Below are 18,777 nucleotides of genomic sequence, written 5' to 3'. Positions count from 1 at the left end.
AAAAATCATCTTTCTTCTACCTCTTACTATAAGAACTGGTTATTTGTCATGATGCTGTGAGTTATTAGAAAGAAGGAAAGTTTAACAGTTTGCAAGATATAAATGCCCCATTCTAAATATTTTCTAAAAAAATAGATTTATGTTTTAAAATGTGAATCCCTTTAATTTCACCTTTGGTAAAGAGCCTGCACAGTACAGGGTTGGAAACAGCTTCAAGAGGTCAGCTAACACCTATCCCATAGCAAATCAGTTATACCTGTCTATCCTGATTTCACAACTTCAGTGAAAAAATTCCAGTATCACAGGCAGCTCTTCATAATCTTTAAAAGACGGGACTTTAAGTTTAACCTTAACCGCTTCAAATCCATTACTTTGTCTTCTCTGATGTGGATATTACAAATTAATTCTTTTCAAGTTTGTAGCAGCTAAAATGTATAAAACTCTCATCTCCTCAGTCTTATTTAGGCTAAAACAACCCCTGCCTTCAGTTTTTGGTAAGACATCTAGCAAATATCTAGCTTCTGTTCACAAGAAACCTCTAAACAAGGACCCTTCTTGAAGCACAGTCCCTAACATTGGACATGCTGCTTCAGGTGAGGCTTTACTGTATTAGAGTGTAAATGATTTGTCTTGTTTCTTGAAGGTTATAATCTTTGTATATCCAGTTCGGTGTGTGTGTGTGTGTATACATGTGTGTCTGTATGCATAAATATATATATTATTTTTAAATACAGTATGGCACTGTCCCCCATACACTTTGTCTGGCTGGCCTTTAAACCATTACTTAATGAACCTCACTGTAACCAGTAATTCAAATTGTATTTTATCTTGTATTCACATTACCTAGAATGTATCTTTTTGGTACATAACATATATTTTCACAACATAATTTGTCAAGATCTTTTCATTCTAATCCCACAGCCCAAGTTATGCATTTCAAGACAGTCATTTGCAAGTTTAATTAACACTTAGTTGTTCAGTATATTTGTTAAAATACTGAGCAGTATTAACTGATTGTCTGGAAATTTCATGTCATGCTTTCAATACGACACTTATCAGGACTTGAACACCTCAACTGGTTTTACAGTCTTCCTCCCAGAGTAGATTCATTTTGATTATGCTTCTAAGATAACTTATCCAGTGCCACATGCTCTACCCTGTGCCCCGTGCTCTGGGTGTCCCTGCTYGAGCAGGAAGGTTGGACTAGATGATCTCTAGAGGTCTCTTCCAACCTTAACCATTCCGTGATTCTGCGATAACTTGTAAGAATGTATCACACGGGTCTGCAGTACTGAAGTCTCACGACATAGGACATCTGCCTTGTTTCTCCACAAAATCTGTCTTGCCATAAAACAATCTGCTTTGCCAGGAGCTGTTCTTGGCAGTTCCATTTTGCCTATCAATCATCTCATGATTACCTTTCACAATGTTAATTTCTATTCTGATTGCTTACCCTCAGCCAGAGCTTCTCAATTCTTCAGTTACTCCAACTTACAAAACATAACTCCCATGACTACTTTTTTCAAGTCTAATACCTTACTGATACTCTGAGCTCAAATATTTCAAGCTGTTGCTAATGAGCATATACTAACTAAAAAGCTAGTCATTTTAAAAAATAATTTGAAATAATGGGCAGTTTTAGAGGTTAGAAACTTGCAAAATTTTCTGTTCGAATACAATTACAGGCTAGCTAATCATTTTTAGAATATGCATTTTTAAGTGTTCCGTTTGGAAGAAATTATCTTTGAAAAAAACAGCATTAGTTTACTACTTGAAAGGACAATTCTTATAGCCATAGTAAAAATATATAAGATTTTATTTGAAAGGATTGTTTTATTTTACTTACAATATGAAGTTTTATAAAAAATTATCTATGCTAGTTGTGTTTCTCAGATCAGCATATATTTTAATTAGCAGCAGTCATTACCTGGGAATCTTTCACACAATACTTCTATAAGTGTTGTTTGTTTTTTGTCTCCAATTTTCTGATAACGTTCTTTTAATGTATCAGCCTAGGATACAAGAACAAAAAAGACTTTAAGTCATGCAAACTGCAGACAAACATTGCAAAAGAAAAAGATCATGCCAAGAAAAGCTCAAGATCTGAAAACAGGAAGAAAAAAAGATATAAAAAAATAACTACCTTTAAACCTTGCCATGGGAGGCTTCCTCTGAGAAAATATATAAACATATGACCTAAAGCTTCCAAATCATCTCTTCTGCTTTGCTCTGAAACAAAATCCAAATATTATTAGGGTAATATATCTGCATAATTTTACACTAACAATATTTGCTTCCAAATTACAAAGAAAAATAATTGAAAGGTATGAAATACTAGAAAACAAACTCCACTTTTTTCAAATTTGCCATCAGGAACAGAGCAAAAACAGGAAATGCAGATGCAGATACAGGTTGCCGGTATATTCATCAACAATATTTAAAAAACATGTTGTAAAAAACTGCTGTGATTTTAAGCTCTATTTTTGTTAACATATCCAATTGCATTCTATTATTATCTTCCATGCATTTTTAGTGGATTTTGAACCATTTAAGAAAACTCTTAACTGAATACAATCTAAAAAGCACAAAAAAAGGAAGTAGGTTTCTCTGTACCCCTTCATAGTATTTCTAAGTAAGACAAAAGTCTTCTAACAGGGCCGTGGACTCTTATCATTTAATCAAAAAGCATCATCCATGAGGCATGTACATACTGCCTATTCTCTGACAGGGCTGACCTAAAGCTAAGTTATATAGAAAACTGTTCAGCACAAAATTAATTTGTCTGCAGTCATGAGGAGACAGTCATCCAAACAGAATTCAGATTTTGGTTGAAGTTCTTCAAAACTGTAAAGTAACAGAAATGCAATGTGCTCAAATGTTTTCATGTTACCTTTAAATAAAATATACTTCAAAATTCTCCACGTAGTAGAGAATATTCAAGGTCTAGTAAAAAGCAGATTTTATATTATCAACCAACATCATTCTACAATTGCTGTAGARGATGAATTAGTAAGCTACATTTGGTACTATGGGCATCTCTTCCCTCTGACACCTTCTTCAACAGAAGATACAAAATCCAAATATTAACATTCCCTCTATTCAATATTTTCACACAAATAAAATTACCATGCCTTGATAGGGAAAGAAAAAGAGCACAAAAGCAGATGAAAAACTGTTTTGATTAAATTYTGACGACAAAGTTCAACAAAGCCAATTAACCCATTGTTACACTCTGTAAATACAAAGTGAATGCTCTGCAGCCGAACAACAAATCTTAATTCAATGAAACAAGAACAGTTTTACATCTTACTTTACCTTTTTAATCATTTATTTTTCAGAAAGCCCTGACTTGGTCACACTTGAACACTATACGCACAATACACACRAATTATTAAGGAAATATCAGTAAAACATATGCAGAGCATGAACTAGAASCCCTCACCCCAATACACATTTGCCAGTCATATGGCATGCTTCTTTTGTACCCACTTATCATTCTCTGTCACTTCTTTTGCCATTCTCACTGACACTTCCGCTTTCCAGAAAAGAATCATCCACCGGTCAGCCTGATGACTTTATCTGAATTTACCTGCCATCCCTGCCATCACTGTTGCTTCATACTCCCTAAGTTCCATGCTGATGCACCCATGTATGTAAGGACAGAGCAGGAATAGGTATTAGAGCTCCACGCCTGATGGATTTCAGTAGGTGCATGAAACAGTGATTCCAGCTGCCTCACAGAACCCTGTGCTCTTCAGGAGATGAGGTGGATATGGCGATAATGAGCACTTTGTTAAGTGCTCACAGCTCAAGACAAATTTTGTAAAATGCAACATGAATGTGTTTAAGAGAGTTCATTAGTTGCACAGAGATCATGGCAAAACATGAAGTTTGAGAAGTACAGTCAAAGCCCTGTGGGCAGTATCAAAATACGGCCCACAGAAGGATCCTGGGAAGTTCTACTTGGTCTTTGCTAAGGGAAAAATAATTCCTCTCCTCTGCATTAACTTCTGCACGATCGTGCTGATCAAAAGTTAACCTATTCTCCTGTAAAATGCTAATTTTTGAGCCACTGTTCCTTCACTGACAGTATTTTACACACACACAAAACTTTAATCATTATCCTGATACAACTTTCAAGTAAGAATTTTGGTTTTTTTTTCATGAACTTTGGATAGTTTGATACACTTCTGTAGGAAAATTATTTCTAGGATACATCATTCAAAATTCACAAGATTCTGCTACAGCAAAGTTTCTTTAATATCTTTAATATTGTGTGCTATTATTCATAATACATTTAAGAATTATTTGTTGATCACTGCAGAGTGATAAAATCAATAACAATCAAATATTCTTTCGAGAATACTTGAGAAATATTCTCAAATATTTGAGAAACATGAAATTCAAAGACTGCTACTCTTAAGAGAAAGACCTCAAGAAAGCTGCGAAAAAAAAAGGAGGAGTGAGACAGCTGATAGACAGAAGGATTTCAAATATCAGATGCAGAAAGAACTGCTGACGTACATTAATCCTACTGCATCACAGTCTAATGAGACTGAGAGGATCTGCTAATACGATCTTAGATGGCAAATAGAAGGTTTTAGGGCACATAAAATCCCCTCTCTCAAGGAGGGTCACTTGAGGACAGCTACCTGATAAASAAACTGATTGACTACCCATTATTTAGCTCACATGCTACAGTCAAATTGGTCAATTTAATTATGGTAGACTGAGTTTAATTAGAATTAGAACCTCATTCAGCAGGCCATCTGCAGAAATTTCTTCATGGTAAAATATCCATAACACAAGTCAAGTAGGACATTCAGTCTACAGTACATATCTATGATAAGCACAGTATTTTCCCTTCAACAAAAGTATTTTACTGCTTCCTACAGGAATGCTGAAACAACAGAAAATTATTATCTATTCAGTGAACAGAAAGCACAGCATTGGTACCGGGGTGATTAAGTAGCATGAGACAAAGGCTGCTTACTGTGATCCCACAACTTGGGGRTAGTGGTTACTATACAAGCTGAACTGCAAGTCTATAAAAGTTTAGTGTAAGTAAATGTAAAAATTATCACCCAGTAGTAAGGCAGGGTCTTATTCAAAATGGTATGAGTCTATGCAATAACATAATAGCACCTCCTTTTGAACAAAATCATTAAATTTTAAAGCAAAGTTATGTTAGTAGTTTCACCATAAGTACACATTTCATTCCACATTACTACATAAGGAAAATGAATTTAAAGGAAAAATCTTATTTTAACTTGTACCTTTAAGGGAGCAGAGCAATTTAATAACAAATGTTGAATTTGAATTTTCTCATCTTAGCTTAGCATCTTAACTTAGCAGGGCATACTAGAAGCACTGTTATATRCAACCCAGAACTTTCTGAGTTTAAGTAGAATAAAAGACTATTAACAGAATCACAGTAAGGCTGAGGTTGAAAAGGACCTCCTATTCAGCTAATGTTTATACAAAAGTTGACCAAGATCACTACTATTATTCACATTAAGCATATTTATCTCACTGTGGAAATATGGTTCTTATACCTRGGCAATATATGACTAAAGCTACTGTATTAATTTATACATAAAAACAAATTAACTTTTCAGAAATAAGCAAAACAGTATTTGAATTACTAAAAATTAATAAAAGAATATTAATYTCTAATTAGAGAATTAGTAGCCCTATAATGGAAGCTTACTTTGCTGCAAAGGGTCTCCAAACACTTTTGTAGTGAGTAAAGGAACCAGAGTGGTCATAATGCTATGGCCAGTGTATATATTGATCTTTAAAGTTACCGCTACGGAAATACCAACCTAATACTCAACTCCGAGACGCTTTCTGAGCCTAAGTGAGCACTTTAAGCATAAAATGGTGAGGATAATATTCTCATCACCTGGTATAAGGAATGATTTCCCACCACCTTCACACTCATGGCTAGAGATCCAGAAGCCAAGATTGCTGTCAGCTCTGCAAGTAACTTGCTATTAAACTAAGTATTACATAACTATTATTCAAAGCCTACATAAACYGGTACATAACTTCTTGTAAAATTCACTTCCATCAATTCAAACTTACACAATAAAGAACTCTACATTCTTAAACTTTTTCTATTATACTCAAAATCAAAGAATAAACTTAGAATGAATACTAATGAGTAATCTTTAAAACTACAAAATTCTGACATGGCAATGTGCACATTCATTATGGTTACTGTATTTTCAAACACACACATTAATAACTTTCACTATTCATCCTATTTCATGAAGTGTTTGTGATTGAAGTACTGCATCTACGTGAAGAACTGAGTGGAAAACTGACGTATTTTGGAGGCTGAGAATCCTTAAGACAGACAGACTGTCATGCAACCTACATATGAAAAACAGGGCTATTTAAGCAGCTCAAAGCTGTGAATCATTGAGGCCTTGCTAGTCTTCAACTCTCTTGTTCGCATCAMCCTTCTTCATATGGTGCTAATATAAGGACGCTTCCAGCACTAATTTTTATCATCAGAAAAAARTGATGAAAAAGTGACTAAGTTCCCCAAAATCACAATGTCTCCACTTGTAAGCTAAGGAAAACATTTTGCACCAGTATCATTGTATCAACTCAACTACAATAACTTGATACACTGATTAGCTTCTGCTTATGTGAAAATGCCCTAGTCTAAAAAAAAAAAAAACAGACTGGATACAGATATTACAGATGTTTCATTACGTATGGACCCATGCAGTATGCTAACAAGCTATACTCCAAGACGCTCCTAGAGTCAAGAGTCTCAGGTGCTTTTCATAATACAGTTACACTCTCTATGTATACACAGTTTTTGAAAAGCAATATTTTTCAATTGTGTGAATTCCTGATGTGTAAACACCAGTAATTATGAGTGTTCAACCATTCAGTAAATCTTTGAAATATRTTTCAATTTAATATACAGTATAGAAGCATCACCATGAAGCTGAAAAGATAGCCAGAAAATTATCATTTCCCTCCTCTAAAAGCTGAARCAACTTATTAATATTTTATCTTATTTTTATAATTTCCCCTTGGAAGATACRTTTAAAGAAGTTAATCAGCCTGTGAAGATACTTCCAAGAGGCAGGATGAGATTTTTAAAACAAATTCAAATTGCCTCTAGAAAAACAAGCATCAAATACAATGGTAAGGTATTCATTAAATAGCATTTTTTTCTACTTCTCTAAAAAAACTATGCTAATATGCAATGTTACTTAGATGTCGATGAAGAACTGTATGCGATTATAATTATTACCAGATTTAACTAGGTGGTCTTTCAGTAACTGTCTGATTCAGTGATCTGTGATCATATACTCCTAACTATCTGGGGATACATGCTGCTAATCTTGTATTTGGACATCTAACATATATTAACCTGCCTCTTTTTCCCTACTTAAAGGAGACATTTGAGCCTATTTTAGGAATCTATATGGAGAAAACAAGTCTAATTCACATCTAAATTGCACATATGCAAGTCTGGCTTTCATACCAAAACCRGTTTGCACATAACAAAAAAGAAACCCTTCAGCTTTATTTATAAAAAGCCAACTTGCCAGATGATACAGAGATGAAAGTAAAATGATACTAAAATTTAAATTAAAACAACAATGTAATCTGTGGCCATATCAAACCAATACTTCTTGGAAAAGTCAACATAAAAACCTCACCTTATCATCATCAAGGTACCTACTTGAAGTCTTCTCTCTACTTTGAACATCTGCATTTTTTGTTTATTTTTAAAGGGTTCTGCATTGTTTAACTTGCTTGAAGATACCACAAATTTGACTGTACTAATGTGCTATTGAAGGGTATGTTGTAAATATGAGCCTACATTTGTCATGAAATGCTGAACGTTAATGGTATATATTTATATTTCTGTAGAAAAGCCATATTTGAGGACAGTATAAGCATTTGTGGAAATGAAAGACAGCTCTTTCATTCAGATTTAGAGAGACTGAAGTGGGAACCAGAASCAATTTCTGCCCTCCTATCAAAAAAGCATAAATTTTGAAATAAAAACAAATCAGGAGAAATAGGAAGATGAGTCCATATTAAGTATAAAAATTTGTCTTTAAACACAGACATTTTTTACCTGTTAAAAAAAATGAATCAAGGCTAAACATGTGTACATGATTAGCCTCTTAATGGAATCAATCTCTTGTGAAAAAATACATGAACATACATTTTTAAAACATTATGTTCATTTCTTCAGCTACAGTATCCCACTACTAAAGCTAYAATGTTTGATTTTATTGATAAAATCCCTTACCATTATTAGGAATATACGCCATACTAACAAAAACTACTTTTGAACTATAAACATTCTGTAACCTTATCACTGACTCAAGCAGTATTCGATTTAGTCACTGTCATACAACAATCTGACTTGTTTGTTCTTTTTTAACTTGGATTATTTCTAATGTGAAGATGTTATAAATATCTAACTTCTTTCTTCTACATTTATCTAATAAAAATACTGCAATTACTTGCTGAGAAATGCCCATGATGATCAGAAACCCAAAATACCTTAATTCCGTAAACAGTATCTTAATACTGCTGAAYTATAATTTTACAAAGTATAAGAAACTTCAATTCTTAATGACTACAGACTCTTGATAAAAATTACAACTTAAAAACAAGACGATTTCACACAAATAATGACAGCTGTTGAATTCTTGTTTCTGCACTTAAAAAGCACACGTACCTTTTCCTAAATGTGTATTTATACTCATGTATCTAGCTGTTCCTGTAAGGCTCTTGTGTTCTCGATATGGTATGTGCTTCTTTGTTTCTGGATCTATATACTCCTTTGCCAAACCAAAATCTATAATATGAATAATTTGCTGAGTTTTGTTTCCAGGTCGTCCTATTAAGAAGTTCTCGGGTTTTACATCTCTGTAAATCAAGTTCTTTGAATGGACATATTCCATACGTGAAATCTTTAACAAAAGGAAAAAAACGACAAAAAGTTTAGKTTAAGCTTCAGATTGCCACAAGAAATTGTGGTAGAAGCTAAGTATTTCTACATTAATTTTATATTTAGAGGGCATTACCTTCTGAACTTTAATCTAAAGGGCTATTGCTCTTAATATGGTAGATCCCAGTTAAAGAAATGGCACACATGCCTGGAGCAKATAGTGTACAGAAAACTATTCACGCTTCAAGTCAAACATGAATCACAGTATAAGTAACAAAACCTGAGTGTCTTTGAGAATTAGCAAAAATAGTTTCTTGTGCGCATTAAAACTATAACTAGAAATTATGTCATCAAGATGTAAGCAGCAAGGCTCCAGGTAGATTTATTACACATTACAAATGTCAAACTAAAGCAGCACTAGAAGTTACTAATCTATCAGTTTCTATCAGTGTTTACCTATTTGGATAGAAATAGTTACTAATGATGACTTCAGATCTGTGATGATTAAAATGTAAAAACAAACTACTTATAAATATTGTAAAATAAATTTTATGCTACTCTCAAACCTGTTATCCAGTTGAAGTGTTTTAATGAACAACGTTTTTACTCTTCATGAGAAAAAAACTCACACTGCTTTGAGAACAGGAGGCTCTGGATATTTTAATATTTCAGAATGACCTATTAAAACCAATGCACCAAAGTAATTAYGCAAAGCTTAGTCTCTTTTTACTCAAGTGGAAAGAATACTACAACAAGTTAATTTGTATTCTTAGTTTTTTGTCTTTTTGTTTTTTAAACATTTGAGAACCTCCAGGRAAATAAGTTAAGAATCCCATCATCCAACAGCTTTATGGATTAAAAATACGTATTTCAAGATTTTGCTTTTAAACCAAACGTCACTAGAATTCATTATTTCTGGTTCTATGTATGATGACTCAGGAGACAATAATACCATTTTCACACAACAAATCTGAAAAATTAGAACAAAATGTAAGAAAAGCAATGTAAAGTCTTCCAGTTAAAACTGTCTACCTTGGGCTCTTTAGAAGACTGAAACACCACTAATATCAATTTAAAGCACAAAAAATACAAATCTTACTAAGTCAAATGTGCATTTTAAAAACAGATCTAGCATTCTAACACTCAAATTAACATGCAGAGCTTTATTTTACTTACCAACTGTATGGCTATCATAAGAACAGTTTTAAGAGAAAAAGTCCTATCACACAAATCAAATAAGTCTTCCAAACTAGGTCCCAATAGTTCCAGCACCATGGCATTATATTTGCCACACGGGCCAAAATAGTAGACCTGAGGTATTCCATCTGTAGAAGGAAGAAAAAAAATAAAGAGTTTAGATTAATAAACAAAAATTCTCATCCCATTCATATCATTAAAATAAAAAGGTTGTTGACAAGCCATTACAGTCACCACTTTTTAGGGATACTGTTTTTCAAATACAAGTATTTTCTGCTTAAATTTGCTTGGGAAGGCCTTTCCGGTCTTCAGCACTTCTTTCCATGTATACAGCACATAATAAAAGTATTTTTCTTAAATCTGATTTAGTTCATTAAAAAATTCAATAAACACAGCTTTGAATTTTAACAAAAAATCTAGATTTCTTATAGATTGCAGTGTGAACTGAGCAATTTTTCAAAGCACAGAAAGGATCGATATTTAAATATTGACAGATGCCAAGAGAYTTCTGAAGTCTCACAGGGAACCAATTATAAACCTACTTCCAGAAATTCATCTTGAATTCTTTTCAAAATTGACTCCATGATGTCCAGACACAATCCATTTTTTTCAAATACTACTATTATGTCATTTAGGGATTTAAGATAAAGGGCTTTTTATTCAAAAATATTAAAAGCTTATAATTAATATAAATTAAAGTTTTAGCTTTTGTATTTACAATTTTGTAACATCTACCACAGAGTCACTGCAAAATTTTCAGAACACCAATATTAAAGACACACAATTTTCATATATATGTGCACTACACTCTTACATAATTAAAAATAACCTAATACCATCGATTCCATCCTGCATATACTTTCTCATATGCACAGGACTCTATTCTCTCAGTAGATTGACCAGTTGTTGTTCATTAATAAGAAGCTTGCTCTTCAGTAGGCATCCTCAATTCCTTACTTACTGCAGCTATACAAACACAGTTATGAAAATATTTTTCCTCCCATGTTGTCTTTTCTGTGGCATGTATTATTATAAATATACAAATMAATATAATGCATATTACATATACTTATTATTATGCATTATATTATTATTGTGGCATACAGCTCAATGAGATACGGCATATCATATTTCTCAGGGCGGGGCATACTTGAAGTTAAACTTTAAAACATCCTTTAATTTCAGGTTTTCTTTGAGGTGCATCAGGCCTTATTGCTTTCATATCTTATTACAGTGCTATTTACACTCAAAGCATGGATATTAAATTGTGTCCACTTCATCCCAACTAAAAATATTTACAGTTTAATATAAAAGCAAGAGAAAGCAGCAGTCTGTAATTACTTTATGTTTTCCCACAAGWGATACCTAAAACCACTAGGCCTCCTAACAATTAGCTTAACTGTTCCATTCYCTGAAATCTAGGGCTTGTTTATATTAAAAACATACAGTTTTACCTATATCRATATATTTAACATGCATAACTATACCCATTCCAGAAAGACGTGCACATCAACAGCTTATTCCTGAATAGCTTACTTCTACACAGGAATTCCTACAGACTACACCAGAACATCATATTATAGCTGAGTTTTCTTTTTTAAAAAATGTTCCTAATCAGAATATAATGATGCAGGCGAGGTATACCATAATCATAGAATTCAGTTTTATTGTGTCCGCTTTCTAGTATGGAGAAAGCACACCCAGAAATTCAGAGTAACGTGCAGCAGTGAACTAAGTTACGCAACAGAAAAGCAGAAACAAGTCCAAAAGTCAGATGACTTTGGGGCTTCTTTTAGATTTCTACTGTTGATTTCCAGGTACATGCTAGTTATCTATAAGAAGAAATTTACTTTCTGATTGAAAATCAGATGTTCAATATATTTGCTTATTAATTTGAAAATGGGATTTGTAAAAATGGGATTTTACATTCAAAATTTCTTTGTTCACAAAACTCACTTGACGTTAACAATTAAAAATTCCTCTCCTGAAAGTTTGTCCTATTTTTGCTTAAAAACTGTAATCTAACAATATTAATTTATTTGCATTAGTTTTGCATGTCTCTACCTCTCCAGGGGAACAGTAAGTATTAACATGTTGTAATTAAATATTTTCACAATAGTTCTACATGAAAGCTCTTACATAAAACTTCATGAAAGATATAGCAGGTTAAGACACTGACAGAAAAGGCTGTCAATCTAGATTGACTTTGAATGCAAACAMACTAACTGCTTACAGTAAAATTTTGAAAACTCATTAGGATCTGTTTCTTAACAAAATAAAAAAAGACATAGGAGAAAAAGCCAACCACCATAATATGGAAGATGTAAGCGAGCAATAGTGAACGAGTACTTTACTGTCTTCTCTTTATGCTTAACTGGTCAAGAGTTCCAATTTTTGATGGTCCTGCACATAACCTAAAATTCATCTTTTGAATAGAAAACAGTCGTAACAGAAGTTTATTAATCCTTTCCCTCCATTTAAGACAACTATGTATCATAAAACAACAATCTACCTATTTATAGGCTTACTACATATAAGKTGTCTTACTTTGTATAGTCTTATTTTTGAGTAAAATGAAAAAATATTTAATTTAGTGATATATTTTTCTGTGTTATGTGTTTTCTTTTTTGAACTAGTAGTCAGATATTTGAAGCAGGCAGTCTTACATTTCCCTTTTGCAACTTTTGTTGACAAGAAACGTATGGTTCAGGAATATTAAAAATGATTAAAAATAAAGTCTGAAAATACTGTTCATATAAGATGTATCAAATTTACAGAATGTACTAGCCTTTTAGTTTTAAATTTATACAGGATTTAGTTTTAAATTRCTACAGGATTTTTTCCAATTAAAATAGATCTAAAATCAAAGTTATTTAAATACTGAAAATAAATTTACAACAAACGAAAATCTTTTGGATGCAGAGACCTGGCCACCTGTCATATATTCAGAGTATTCATAGTACCAGATCAAACCACCTCTATGATTACGGCTATCTCTTAATTTATACAAAAATACAGCATTTTTATTGGAAGCTATTAAGGTAAAGCTATACTAGGAAACTATAATTTTGGGGTTTTTTTTTTTTTTTGCTCTCAGGCTACTTACTGTCAATAATCACCTGTTTCCAAAAAGATTTCAATATGAGCATCTATCAATCTACTTTAAATTCACACAACTGTCGTTCTTACCAAATTACTCACCGTGTAAGTGCATTTATTAGCAATGGTATCCCTGAAGTGCACTGTTCAGCCTTGCTGTTAATCAACAGTGGAACTTAAAATTGAGCCATTTTTTTCTCCGAGTGATTGGGAAAAGAACCACAGCAGTCTCTGAGCACGGAGTACAGTGCAGATGAACAAAATCCCAGAATGGCTGGGGTTGGAAGGGATCCCTAGAGACCATCTAGCTCAAACCCCCTGCTCCAGCAGGGACACCCAGAGCACAGGGCAGCATCCAGGYGGGTTTGGAAGATCTCCAGAGAAGGAGACTCCACAGCCTCCCTGGGCAGCCTGTGCCAGGGCTCTGTTACCCTCACAGGGAAGAAGTTTGTCCTCACATGGAGATGGAACCTCCACACTTCAGTTGGCACCCACTGYCTCTTGTCCAGTTGCTTGCCAGCACTAAAAAGAGTCTGGTCCCAACCTCTTGACACCCTCCCTTAAGATATTTATTTAAACACTGATAAGATCCCCTCCCAGTCTTCAAGAAATTCATACATTTTAAGTGGTGCTAACATTAAATTTAAAACTCGAGTATCACTAAAATCATCCAATCTGCATTTATTAATACAGACATGATATAAATATGAATGTATACTCAGGCATTTAATTTAATTTAAGAGCAAACTCTCTGACAATAACATTGCTTAAATATTCCAAGTACTCTGGTTCACTTTAAGATTATACTGATAATTAGCACCATATGAAGGCAAATTATGAAGTGAAAAAACAAAATACACAGAAAAGTCAAAAGCATATTTTCACATGAGGTAAAGCCTTCCCAGGACAGACAAAACTCTGGAAAAGCATCTAGCACTTTGTGCTTCTTTCACACTATTAATAGCCATTTMAGACACTGCTCTCTTCTGCAGTACATAACTGCACTGACAAAGTACTACCTTCTGTTTGCCCTTTTAGAAACGGATTTTAGAACCCCTTGAAGAATGGAAGTGCTAATTAAACTTCATCTGAAAAGACATAAGAAAAATAAAGTATTATCAATATTGAGCACTTGCCTTCTCTGAAATGTTAATATCACAGAGCTAGGATAATTTACAGTTGAACACATCTTCGTCTCTTCCACAAAAGACCTCCACTGAAAATCTGACACAAATACCTCTTGGTGCTATAAACCATACAACCATAGTAACAATCTGTTACTATCTGTTCTAGCATGTCAGCAATTTTACAGACACGAGCTCTATGTGTCCTTTAGGACAGGACCAGCATCATCAGAAGTAACCGTTCTTTGTCCTACTGTCAGATTGGTAAGTACAATACAGTTCATTTACTCGTAGACGTTTCCAAGCCACTAAAATCAACCGCCTTCAGATACACTATTAAGAAATAACAGAAAAATCAGATCATAACAGCTGAATAATTTTTGCATTGCTAATGCTAATACCTCAAAAAGTAGGTAGATTCCTTACTGCAAGAGGAAACCAAAGCACACAGTAAGTTCATACCTGGCAAAGAAATATGCATTATGTTTCCAAATATTTTGCTTTTATATTCATCTTTAAAGTTTAAATTAAAAAAAAAAAAAAAACTCAGCTCCAATACTTAGATTGACACAGTAGTTCCCCCTCTCTTTCACCAGTCTCTGCAGGAGGAAAGTTCACTGAATTTACTTGAAGTTAAGTCAGCACAACACTTGATCTCAAGTTTCTCAAAATGAGAAACCATAAAACTGCTACTGTCCCATTTCCTCAAGAAAGGGAATGCAACTGGGGCATACAAAGTAGCAGTAAACTAATACCCAAAATAAGGTTTCTAGATCTGTGGCAGCAAGTAGTTTGTACTGAACCTAGAAAATCTGGCTCCTGAACTCAAGTTCCTCGAGTAGAAGAGATCGGGGGATCTTACACATCACGCAAGGTAGATTTCACCTTTCTATCACTTACTATTCTTAGGAGTATATCTACAAAAAAGTTAGCTTGCCCGTACATGCACTGCCATATTCCTTTTGATTTTACCCTTTCCCCCAATGCTGTCCCTGCTGAGAATACATTAGCCCAAAAGATCCAGCTAAACTGAAAAAAATTACACTTTAATTTTACACAGCAAGGTAAACAGAATAACAAGTCTTCTCTTGCTAGCACCATCAATGTAACACTGTTGAAGACTAAATAACAGTGGAAAGAAGAGTGGACTGCAATAACGTAACTATTCATTAAGGAAATCGTTCTTTAATATAGCCCAGCAGGAGGATGACTCAAATACTCTCGCCTCCTCCTCACCTACCATAATACCATAATATCTAGGTTTGCCAAGATAACAATTCACAGTACATATACTCCATCACTGTGGGACATGTTTGTTTGCAGAAAATGAATTGGGAAGGCTTTGCTCATTTCCCAGCTTAAACGTGTTAAAAGCGTAAATTGTTGAACCTGCAAGTGCTGGGGGCTTTTTGTGTGAAGGAGGTTTTCTTCAAGTTTCCAGCTTGCATATTTTTTTCCAATGAGTATTTAAAACAGATTTTAATCAATTATGGTATATTTAAATGATACAGATACTATTAAGATTACATAAGGACTAATATTAATATGAATTGCTTTCTCTTCACTCTAAATATCTTAGTATAATTTCAGGTATACCCAGGGATTTTCTTATTTTGCATTTGCAATATTACACTTTTGTTTATGTATCATGTTTTTTTCTTCTTCATACACAATTACTTACAACTAACGTTATATTARAATTAAAGATAACTCATCTTGAGTAAAACTCAACAGTTGAATATAAAGTCACAGATTCTTGAATTTTGAAGTATTTGTTTTACATTCAGATAAAAGTTTTTATTAAAGAAGAAACAGAAAAGTAAAAAAAAGTCACACACACTAAGATAGATACTACACACTAAGTCACAAGGTCATCAGAAACGAGGGAAAACAATATCAAGAAACCTTGATAGACTAAAGCTTATTATAAAAGAACACTAAGAAAAYCTGTAATTTCAAAATGCTATTCTTTCCATCCAGAGGGGCTCACAATAGTTCTACCCATAATCAGAGAAAGCACTAAGCTACTCTATTAGAAAATATTAGAAGTAACGATATGTTGCTTAATCACAGGTTTTCAGTATACTTTTCCAGGAAAAAAATGATTGATTCCTTGATTCCTTCTGAAAATCAGGACACTCACATGTCATCATTTTCTCCCTGAAGGTCTCTAGGAAGCACTATGTAGCTTCTGCARTGTAATCTAAACAGCTCTTATTGTTACCTCTGCTGTACTGCTCATTTGTCATTCAGAGGCTTGGCTTTTACAAGTAGTTACTAGTTACTAACTTCTTGATTACTTTGTCTCATTARTAAAGTGACAAATCTCTGAATGTATCATTAACTTTAGAATGTTAATCTCCATTGTAGATTTGTATGATGGTGATTTTCCACTACAAAAAAAAGAGATATCATCCCTCGATAACAGTTTCAAATATGCAAGCAAATTTAGGCACCCAATTTTGACTACAATCTGCAAAAATTAACACTTACTGACTACACTAACAAAAAAGTCATCTGGAAGTCTAAAGGAACATTGTCAAAGAATAGATACAATAACATTTTTCCTAGTGATTTAACAACTTTTGGGGTGATTTAAACTCACTCTTAGATTAAGAGGCTTCATCTCTTGCTAACTGACTACACACATGTGAAAGGTACAAAAAATGGAAAAAGTTTTTCCATTGTTTTCCAGGTATTGCTCACCTATAACAGCAAAAGGTCACTTGGATCATTTTCCAAGGATAATTAGCTATTTGGTAATTTATTTTTATTAAAAGGGAAACAATGGCAAAATAAGACATAAACAACTTTGTAAAACTTATTATTTATTAAATAGTTTAAAGTTTTAATGGGCACACCTTAAAGCAGAATAAAAATATTTTATCAGTAGAAAAGAAAACCAGATTAATCCACTCAATGAAGGTCTTTTTTCTGTTGTTAAAAATATCTAAGGACACTTAAGAATTTATATCCTACCTCTGCAAAGTAATGCAAAAAATGATATTGGTTTACATTACAAAATATTACATATGCATAAAAGATTATGCATATATATATATATATATATATATTTTACCTCCAGATCCTAGTTGCTTGTAGAATCTGTATTCCAAATGTAGCTGTGGTGCTCTAGACTTCATTGGCTCCTAATTCAAAAACAAAACCAACATTTAAAACTGAGCCTGTCAGCCGTTGCTCTGAACACTAAAAATAAATACTATTGTTTCTCTCTCAGTTATGCTAAACCCTGTGACTTCTGAACCCCCTGAAAAGAAACTCAGTAGTCCTTCTACAATGACTGGTAATTAGTCTGCCGGAAACCTAAACCCCAGTCAGGTAAAACTAAAGTGTACAGGAGCTTTTACATCCTATATTGCTCAAGGCAATCTTTTCAGGGTCCAACTTGCAAATCCAAATGCAGTCCCACCCATAAAATCTCTTCCCTCTGTGAGTTAATCTCTCCAAAGCATGTGTTTGACAGGCATCCTGCAGYCTTCAAAAGTAGGCATTAGAATACAGCTGTACAAATGAAAAAGACTGCCAACACCTCTGGTACATGTGCTAGATGCGTCTTTAGCAAAAGGACTGTGACCAAAAAAAAAAAAGGCACCAAAGTAATTTTGCAATTTAAATCTTTCTATGCCTAAATTATAAGTTAATGAAATTTTAGTTCTGTGTCTGGCACGCAAATGACTCAATCTCAGAAAAAGGCTACTTCATTACTGAAGACCTTATTCACACAGGAAGAAAAAAAGGCAACATGAACCCACTCTCCCAAGTATTTCATTTTTTGTAAATAGTACTTTATTATAAAACCTTCCTAGAGCAACTTTTTGAAGTCATGCTTGGCTTCATAATATATAAAATCTTAAGGTGCATAAATGGCAATTTGCACATTAACTGCTAACTCACTTGAAGACCGCTACTAAATTACAGCTTTGAACAGGTAAGATTTTTAACATAAACTATTTATCCATGCAAGTAGAGGGTATACTGCTAAATGGAAATTTCCAGGTAGTGTTTAGGRAAGATTCTTATCTCCTTTCTCAAATCTTCTTCTCCAGAAGCTAAGAGTTCTTTGGCCTGTATTATATTCCACAGCAGTACATCCAAGGCCATAGAAGCCAAAGCGTCAGTCATGAGAACGCTACTCCTCCCTACCAGTTCACCTAAGTTCAAATGTTGCTGCTTCTCCTAGYGGCAAAGTCCTTATCACAGTCCAGGTTCATAATCGTTTTGGCAGGGTATCAGAAGCAAAGAACAAGAAGCAAAACAAGATATACTAAGTTTGCACAAAAGCAAGCAGAAATTAATGAAAACATATGCTTTCCAAGGTCCAGAGTATTTGTCCTAGCTGGCTAGTTTAATCTTTTTGCAAAGAACTTTCTTAAGCAAAAGGATCATACTGTTTAA

At 33.6% G+C, this 18,777-nt stretch overlaps 1 protein-coding gene across 7 annotated transcripts in view; it reads right to left on the bottom strand.

Moving 5' to 3' along the window:
- The window catches only part of CSNK1G3 (casein kinase 1 gamma 3), a 50,050-nt gene that overhangs the window by 10,042 nt on the left and 21,231 nt on the right, over positions 1-18,777 (bottom strand). For all 7 annotated transcript variants that reach the window (XM_026046557.1, XM_026046559.1, XM_026046563.1 and 4 more), the window contains 5 exons: positions 17,441-17,510; positions 10,118-10,266; positions 8,729-8,963; positions 2,144-2,229; positions 1,928-2,012 (listed from right to left, as the gene is read on the bottom strand). In XM_026046557.1, the coding sequence (XP_025902342.1) occupies positions 1,928-2,012; positions 2,144-2,229; positions 8,729-8,963; positions 10,118-10,266; positions 17,441-17,510 (625 nt within the window). The remainder of the gene's footprint in view (positions 1-1,927; positions 2,013-2,143; positions 2,230-8,728; positions 8,964-10,117; positions 10,267-17,440; positions 17,511-18,777) is intronic.

The sequence above is a fragment of the Nothoprocta perdicaria genome, unplaced genomic scaffold, assembly GCF_003342845.1.
Source record: "Nothoprocta perdicaria isolate Ctin4 unplaced genomic scaffold, notPer1 scaffold_45, whole genome shotgun sequence".
Lineage (NCBI taxonomy): Eukaryota > Metazoa > Chordata > Aves > Tinamiformes > Tinamidae > Nothoprocta > Nothoprocta perdicaria.
This window is presented reverse-complemented; position numbering and strand designations above follow the sequence as displayed.